We start from the raw sequence: 7,710 nt of genomic DNA, 5'->3' as shown, positions 1-7,710 counted from the left end.
GGAAGCTCTCCCGTTTCCCCTAAAACATTTTACTTTAAAAAAAAAAAAACACCCCCACCCCAAACCTTAAATTCCCTCAGATCTCCGGCATACCCAACCCCTCCCCGGCTGAATTCCTCGTGCCAAAATTAACATTTACTTCTCCAAAACGCAGCCTGATCCCCGAACAGGGCTGATATTCCTATATAAAAAAAAAAAAAACGGAAAAAATGCAAGCATCGACTTTTGAAAAAAAGACAAAAGCTCAAATTTGCTTCATGGCCTTGCACTTGGAATTTATTTTCATTACTAATGAAGAGAAAACAGTTAAAACTACTAACAAGCTCAAAATTGGGAAGCTCCCAGGACCTGAAAGCTGATTTCTCCCTATTTAGCATTTTCTTACTAAAATGCAGAAAAACAGGGTTTTGACCATGCAAAAGTGTCATATTTGCACACCTCACACCAGCTATATTTGGGGGTCATAAACCTCCAAAACGCAGTTAAAACTATCAGCACATTTTTAAATCAACCCCCAACCTCTCTCCCTTCACGGGGGGGTGGGGGGGGTTATACTAAGCCCCTAAAACCCATTCTTACCTGTTTTACACAGCATCATTTTACCCCAAGAGAAGTCAAATCTGGGGCAGAGCCTTGATGTTAAAGACTAACTATATATATGAATTTATTATTTTTCTCTTCTGTTTCAAATCCTTTTCCAGCACAGGTTTTTAGAGCTGGGGCATTCCCAAAGCGACCTTTCCCCACTAAAACTGTTTTCTCGCAAATTCATGGTGGTGGTGGGGGGTGGCTTTTAAAACTCAAATAGTTCATTTTGGGGAGTGGGGTGGGGTGGATATAAATAAATAATAAAAAGCAAAAATTCTACTGCTGCAGATTTTCATCTTTCCCAAAGAAATGGTGAGGAACGGGAGAGAGGAAACCTTGATAACACTTTCATATTCTTTTTTATAAACAGAGCAGGTGAATGTGAAGGCTCTGCACCATTTCAGAAGAAAAACAAATATTTCCCTTATTTTTTCCCCTCTGTGTGTTCTACTGTTTATTTATTTTTGGTGAGGAGGAAGAGGGCAAAACAATGCAATTTTGGCCAAAGCATTTGCATTTTTATCTCAATTGCTCATCCTCTCCTTCATCGCTGCAAGTAGCACAAGTAGGAAAACAAGCAAACAAAAACATATTGGCTCAAAAATTTACATAGGTGCATTGACTGTGGCCGTGTTTTGTTTGGTTGTTTTTTTAAACAGAACAGAGGAGGGGGGAAAGCAGTTAATTTTGGCAGGAGGAGGAACAAATTATTTGTTGGAGTGAGGTGGAAAGGGACTCAGGGTGATGAGTGGGGCTCCAAGCGGGAATTTCTGCCCCCAAAATAACACGGTTTGGGGGTAGGTTGGATTTACAGAGCTAGCCAGTGGCACAGCAGCATTCAGCGATGGGGAGAGCCCGCCACAAGCGGGAAACAGCATTAAAAACTAAATAAAATAAAATAATTAAAAGAAAAGGCTCATTTACAGGCAGCAGAGATTGCGTTAAAGCCATGGGAGCCGATGAGCCACCCGCAGATCCCCTCCAGCAGCAAGAAACGCATCCAGCGGAGGCGGAAATTGAGTTGGGGGGGGGGGGGGAAGGCACTGATGCGAGGCGGCCACAATCTCTGAAGGGTGAGGAAAAAGTAACGTAGCGTCACGAGGGCTCAGAGCCGCCATCCCTGCCCCCATGCCATGGAGGAAAGATCCTATTTGAATGAGAGCCAGTGCCCTCAGCAGCAGCCAGAACTGTCTCCCGAGCCTGGCGTGCCACGTCGGGCAGTGGATCCCGGCGTGGTCCCCATGGGCTGCTGTGGGCCAATTTTGATGCCATTGGCCTAGAAGAGGAGAAGGAGCTTGAGGGAGGCAGCAGGGCAGGCACACAGCCACTCCCCCCTTCTTCCTCTTCCTCCTCCAGCACTCACCTCATTGCTCACGTCAAACAAGCCCTGCTGGATCTTGCGGTAGATCTCCTTGGCTGTGTCGATAAAAGCCTGCAAAAGAAAAGCAAGAAAAGAAAAGGAAAAAAAGAAGGAAAACCAGCTGCCCTGGGGCTCTGAGGGTGAATTTCCCGCAGCATTTCTTCAAGGAGAAACACATAAAGGTATGCACACGTGTGCGTGTGTATATGCGTGTGTGTATATATATATATATACACACATATATATATACACACATACGTGTATGTACATACATATGCACACATGTGTGTATATATATATATATATGGGTATGTATAACACATAATCCCTTTATCTCCAGCTGGAACAATCTCCTTCACCTCTTCAACGTTGGCTGCCGTTTTAGCTGACGTCTCCATGAAGACCAGTCCATGCTCCCGGGCAAAAGCTTCACCCTCCTCCTTCCGCACGTCCCGCCGCGACTCCAGGTCGCTGCCAAAGCCGACAGAGTGGGCTTAGGGGTGAGACTGCTGCCCCGTTCGGCATGGCGAAAAATAAAACCATTCCTCCCTGCTGGGCTGCCCCACTTTTACCTCTTGTTCCCAATAAGCATGATCACCATGTTGGAGCTAGAGTGCTGACGGGCATCTTCCAGCCAGGATGTCAAATGGTTGAAGGTCTCGCGCCTGTTGAGTGGCAGAAAGAGCTGGGCAAGGGCAGAGCTGGCCCTATTCCCATCTCCCCAGCGTGGCCGAACAGCCAGCAGTTACCTGGTAATGTCGTAAACCAGCAGCGCCCCGGCTGCTCCCCGGTAATAGGAACGCGTGATCGAGCGGAAAGATTCCTGTCCAGCCTGGAAAAGTAAATAAATAAATAAATAAATAAATAAATAAATAGGAATATTAAAGAAAAAAGAAAAAAGACTCCCACAAAGCTGGACCCTTCTTTTGGTGGTGTCCTGGCCTCACCGTGTCCCAGATCTGCAGCTTGATCTGCTTGTTGTCAATGCCAATCATGCGTGCCCCGAATTCGACACCTACAGAGATGGAACAGGCTGGGAGCCGGGAAACTCCTCTCTGGGGGGAAGGGGGGAGGTTCCCAGCTCTGCCCAGGAGCTGCTCACCAATGGTCAGGTCGTGGACAGGCTGGAAGCGCTTGTCTGTGAACTGCAGCAGGAGGCAGGACTTCCCAACGCCTGTAGGTGCCAGGCAGAGGCGCAGAGAGCTGCAAGCTCTGGCAAGCGCTGAGGCCCAGCTCTCTGCTCCTCAAATACCCCCCTTTCCCTAATTCCTACCTGCCTCCTCTATCCCACAGCTCCCTCCTGCTCCTTTCCACATTCTCCTTTTGCTCCCTGAAAAATACTGGGGATCTCCATTTACCCCCCAGTACTTTCTGCCCCTCCGCCAGGCCCAATCTCACCCCCTCTCTGGGCCCCCCTCCCCTTCCTCTCTGACAGGCCCCATCTCACCCCCTTTCTGCCCCCCCTCCTCCCCCCCACCAGGCCCCATCTCACCCCTTTTCTCCCCTATCTCACCCCCTTTCTGCCCGCCTTCCTCCCCTCTGCCGGGCCCCATCTCACCCCGTTTCTGCCCCCGCCCTCGGTCCAATCTCACCTCCTTTCTGCGCTCCAAGCCCTTTCTGCTCCCTCCCCCGGGGGAATCTTACCCCTTTTTTTGTCCCCCCCCCCGGCCCAATCCCATCCCCTTTCTGCCCTTCTCCAGGCCCAATCTCAACCTCCAGCCCCCCAATCTCATCCCCCTTTTAACTTGCTCATCCCCTTCCTGATACTCCTCTGCCCTGCTCAGCCCCTTTCGCCCCTCTTCCAGCCCGGTACCGGTATCGCCGATGATGATGTATTTGAAGAGATACGCATAAGACATGATGCCCGGAACCAGGTCCGCCTAGGGCCGCTCTATGCTCGGAGCCAGCTGCCTCTACTCCTCCGACTTCCGGCGGCGCTCTAGCCGTCCTGGCTCCCTGACTCTTCCGGCGGCGCTCTAACCGCCCGCGCGCCTCGGCTCCTCCGCCTTCCGACGGCACTCTAGGCAGAAGCAGGGCACTTTGGGGCAGGGTGCTGCCAGCTCTAGTCTTCCCGGCCCGGTGTTACTAGGGCTAGAAAGGGCAGAGAAGCTTCTCCCCCTCTCGCCGCCTTTTATTACCCCCCGCCTGGTGGGGAGTAGGGGGGAGACCGCCTCTAGGGCCGGTGCGCCGGAAACGGCCTGAGGCGCAGTGACGTCAGGAAGGCGGGACTTCCGCTTCCGGGGTCGGGGCCGAACCGCGTCGCGGGGAGACTCTCGCTCGGCAGCGGAGCCATGGAGGTGAGTGGGGCCGGGATGGGGGTCGGCGCTTGGCGGCTCTGGGCCCCGGGGCTGCGCTGCTGCCGGGTCAGGAGGAAGTTTGGCTGGCGCTGGGGGCCCTCTGGGGGCGGGGGAGGGTTGCCATGGGGATGCGAGCCCGGTAGTAGGGTGAGATGGGAGGGGGTAAGGCGAGGGGGCTCCACCGGGGGGATGGGGCCACTGGAGATAGAGATGGGGATACTGAGGGGGAGGTGGAGGGGTATTGGGGGCGTGCTGGGGACTGTCTAGGGAGAAATGGGGGCACCGAGGGCATGCTTGGGGCTGCCAGGGGCAGAAGGGGGCTACTTGGGGGGGGGGGTAGGAGAGGCTACTAGAGGGGTTCTGGGGACTACTTGGAGGAGATGGGGGCTATTGATGGGGTTCTGGGAGCCATTAGTGGGGAGATGAGATTGCTGGAGAGAGAGATGGGAGCTATTGGGGAGTGCTGGGGCCTGTATAGGGAGAGATGAGGGCACCAAGGGGGTGCTGGGGACTGCCAGGTGGCAGAAGGGAATTATTAGAGGGGTGCTGGGGGCTATTGGGGGAACATGAGGGGTGCTGGGGAGAGATGGGGGCTGCTTGGGGGGTACTGGGGGCCACTGGGGAGAGATGGGGGCTATTGGGGTGCTGGGGGCCCTGGCAGGTGTAGGGGTCTTGCTTCCCGCCTCACCCATTTCTGTTTTTCCCTCTCTCCTTCCTGCTTTCTCTGGCAGTTCCCTGGAGGCAACGACAACTACCTGGCCATTACTGGCACTGCTCACCCGTTCCTGACAGGGGCTGAGGTGAGGCGCTGGGCTGGGCTGGAGGGGCCAGGCCTTTCAGGGCAATGGGCGGAGGAAGTTTCCTCCTCTGCTTCCTCCTCCTCTTCCTGCTCTCTCGCCCCGCAGACCTTCCACACGCCCAGCCTTGGCGATGAGGAGTTTGAGATCCCCCCCATTGCCCTGGACGCCGACCCCTCACTGGCTGTCTCTGATGTGGTGGGCCACTTTGATGACCTGGGTGACCCCGGCAGCGCCGCTGATGCTGGCTTCTCTGCCCAGTACGGGGTGCAGGCACTGGACATGCCGGTGGGCATGAGCCACAGCCTGATGGAGCAGGGCGGCGGGCTGCTCTCTGGCGGCTTGTCTATGGTAAGGCGCTGGCAACGGCAGCTCTTTGCGCGCTCCGGCTGCGAGCCAGGGCAACGTCTCGCAATCCCATGCTTTATTTATTTATTTATTTTTTAAAGGAGCTGGATCATTCCATGGGGGCACAATACAGCGCCAACCCACCGGTGACCATAGACGTGCCCATGGCGGCCATGAGCCCCGGCGGGCTGCTGGGCCACGGGCAGCTTACCACCATCGACCAGTCAGAGCTGAGCTCGCAGCTGGGACTCAGCTTGGGTGGCGGCAGTAATGGCAGCGGCAGCACCGGAGCCGCTGCTGGAGCCGCTGTGCTGCCGCCTGCACCAGCCCGTTCACCCCAGGAGCGCCTCTCCCCTGCACCGTCCCCTGCCGGCTCCCTGCAGGAAGACGAGGCCGAGGAATTCAGGCGGGTGAGACTCTTCCTACATCTTTCCTCAATGCCTGTGAGGCTTTCTTTCCTTTTCCTTTTTTCTTTTATTGAAAAAAAATTCTCCTAAGTGCAAAAGGAAAAAAAAAATGTTTTCTCTTCTTTTAGCAAGCCCCAGCCCAAAAGACACCAACACCACCGCCGCCACCCACCACTGCCACGGCCACACTGGTGCTGGACCCAGGCCGCAAGCAGAAGCCTCCCAAAAAGCAGAAGAAGAAGAAGGACCCCAACGAGCCGCAGAAGCCCGTCTCTGCATACGCCCTCTTCTTCCGCGACACACAGGCTGCCATCAAAGGCCAGAACCCCAATGCTACCTTTGGCGAGGTCTCCAAGATCGTGGCCTCCATGTGGGACAGCCTGGGCGAGGAGCAGAAGCAGGTGGGAGAAGAGCAGCTGGCGAGAAGGAGGAGGTGGAGAGTGCCACGACGAGCCTCTGCCCTGGCAACCGCTGACCATCCTGTTTTCCGTGGCAGGTTTACAAGCGGAAGACGGAGGCAGCCAAGAAGGAATACCTGAAGGCGCTGGCTGCCTACAGGGCCACTATCCAGGTGCGGAAAGGCCCAGAACCGTGCAGACGGAGGCAGGGTGCGGGTGGGGGGGGCGTTTTCTGGGCACTGACTGCTCACCACCTCTCCCCACAGACCTCGGTGGAGACAGTGGAGCTGGACCCTGGCCCGACGTCGCCAGCCGCGCCGCCAGCTGCCTCACCGGCCCCAGAGGCCTCGCCGGCGGCCCCCGCGCCAGCCCCGCCGCCCAGCATCACCAAAATCATCATCCCCAAGCAGATGCTGCCCTCCTCACTGGCTGTCTCGTCGCAGGGTGGCGTGGTGACTGTCATCCCTGCCACAGTGGTGACCTCGCGGGGCGGGCTGCAGCTGGGGGCGGCGGCGGGGGCCACGCAGATCGTTACCCGCTCGGTGCTGCAGGCAGCTGCTGCCGCCGCTGCCGCACAACAGCAACAGCAGCAGCAGCTGCCCCGTCTGCAGCCACCGCCACTGCAGCAGATGCCGCCGCCACAGCCCCCTGCGCAGCAGGTGGCTGTGCTGCAGCCCCCGCCGCCGCTGCAGGCCATGCAGCAGCCGCCAGCGCAGCAGAAAGCCCGCCTCCACCTGCAGCAGCCACAGCCACCACCACTGCAGATCAAGATCCTGCCGCCACCAGCGTTGCAGATCCAGCCGCTGGCACTGGCAGCAGAGGAGGAAGAGGTGGCCAGCCCCGAGCGCACCACTGCTGCCAGCGCTGCCGAGCTGCAGGGCTCGCCGGAGCCCGTGGAGATGATTGCGGCCGACGTGGTGCCTGAGGTGAAACCACCATCTCCCTCCCTCCCTCCCACCTCTCCCCCCAACAAGGCTTTTTGCAAAACAGGGAGGAGGGAAAAAACAAACAAACAAACAAAAAAATTTTGCCACCGCCTCACCAGGTGGAGTCGCCCACGCAGATGGCAGTGGAGCTGGTGGCCGAGTCGCCAGCGGCAGAGTCACCGCGGCCACGGTGCGTGCGCTCGGGCTGCGAGAATCCACCAGTGGCCAGCAGCGACTGGGACAACGAGTACTGCAGCAGCGAGTGTGTGGTGAAGCACTGCCGGTGAGCTGGGGCAAGGATGCGGATGGGAAACCACCACCGCCGTGGTGCCCTGTTGACACCCTCACCCTTTTCCTTTCCCTATTTTTCCCCCTTGCAGGGACGTCTTCCTCGCCTGGCTGGCATCCCGCAACTCCAGCAACAGCGTGGTCTTCGTGAAATAGCCCCCTGGGGCCCTGCACGGACTCTCTTTTTTGCTTTCTACGGCCGCAACGCGGGCACCATTTCCTCTCTGATTTCCATTAAAACGGGTGGGGTGGAGGAGCCGTGCTGGCCTCGTAGCTGAGCGTGGGAAGGGGAAAGAAAACC

At 56.8% G+C, this 7,710-nt stretch overlaps 2 protein-coding genes across 2 annotated transcripts; one reads left to right on the top strand and one right to left on the bottom strand.

Annotated features, from left to right (window-relative positions):
• Positions 1-249: 249 nt before the first annotated feature.
• Positions 250-4,107, bottom strand: RAB2B (RAB2B, member RAS oncogene family). The gene is made up of 8 exons (XM_062598781.1): positions 3,762-4,107; positions 3,051-3,122; positions 2,896-2,963; positions 2,698-2,780; positions 2,521-2,613; positions 2,308-2,419; positions 1,952-2,020; positions 250-1,864 (listed from the first exon to the last, which is right to left on the bottom strand). Exons 1-8 carry the CDS (start codon positions 3,805-3,807, stop codon positions 1,760-1,762), a joined length of 648 nt encoding a protein of 215 aa, XP_062454765.1. The 5' UTR covers positions 3,808-4,107; the 3' UTR covers positions 250-1,759.
• On the top strand, positions 3,996-7,665 carry TOX4 (TOX high mobility group box family member 4). Its single transcript, XM_062598779.1, has 9 exons — positions 3,996-4,245; positions 4,977-5,045; positions 5,151-5,393; positions 5,492-5,800; positions 5,926-6,198; positions 6,294-6,368; positions 6,462-7,121; positions 7,241-7,404; positions 7,502-7,665. Exons 1-9 carry the CDS (start codon positions 4,240-4,242, stop codon positions 7,563-7,565), a joined length of 1,863 nt encoding a protein of 620 aa, XP_062454763.1. The 5' UTR covers positions 3,996-4,239; the 3' UTR covers positions 7,566-7,665.
• The last annotated feature ends 45 nt before the right edge of the window (positions 7,666-7,710 follow it).

The sequence above is a fragment of the Rhea pennata genome, chromosome 37 (genome assembly GCF_028389875.1).
Source record: "Rhea pennata isolate bPtePen1 chromosome 37, bPtePen1.pri, whole genome shotgun sequence".
NCBI classification, from domain to species: Eukaryota; Metazoa; Chordata; class Aves; order Rheiformes; family Rheidae; genus Rhea; species Rhea pennata.
The sequence above is the reverse complement of the archived record's forward strand: the minus strand, read 5'-3'. Positions and strand labels throughout refer to the sequence as shown.

Bases quoted from the DNA above. Each gene is read 5' to 3' on its own strand.
- RAB2B (XM_062598781.1), bottom strand. From the start codon at position 3,807: ATGTCTTATGCGTATCTCTTCAAATACATCATCATCGGCGATACCG. The intron at 3,123-3,761 runs GTACCGGGCTGG...TGGCACCTACAG, and splicing joins CATCATCATCGGCGATACCG to GCGTTGGGAAGTCCTGCCTC. The intron at 1,865-1,951 runs GTGAGTGCTGGA...CTCCTCTTCTAG, and splicing joins TGTTTGACGTGAGCAATGAG to GCCAATGGCATCAAAATTGG.
- TOX4 (XM_062598779.1), top strand. The intron at 5,801-5,925 runs GTGAGACTCTTC...CTCTTCTTTTAG, and splicing joins AGGCCGAGGAATTCAGGCGG to CAAGCCCCAGCCCAAAAGAC. The intron at 7,405-7,501 runs GTGAGCTGGGGC...TCCCCCTTGCAG, and splicing joins TGTGTGGTGAAGCACTGCCG to GGACGTCTTCCTCGCCTGGC.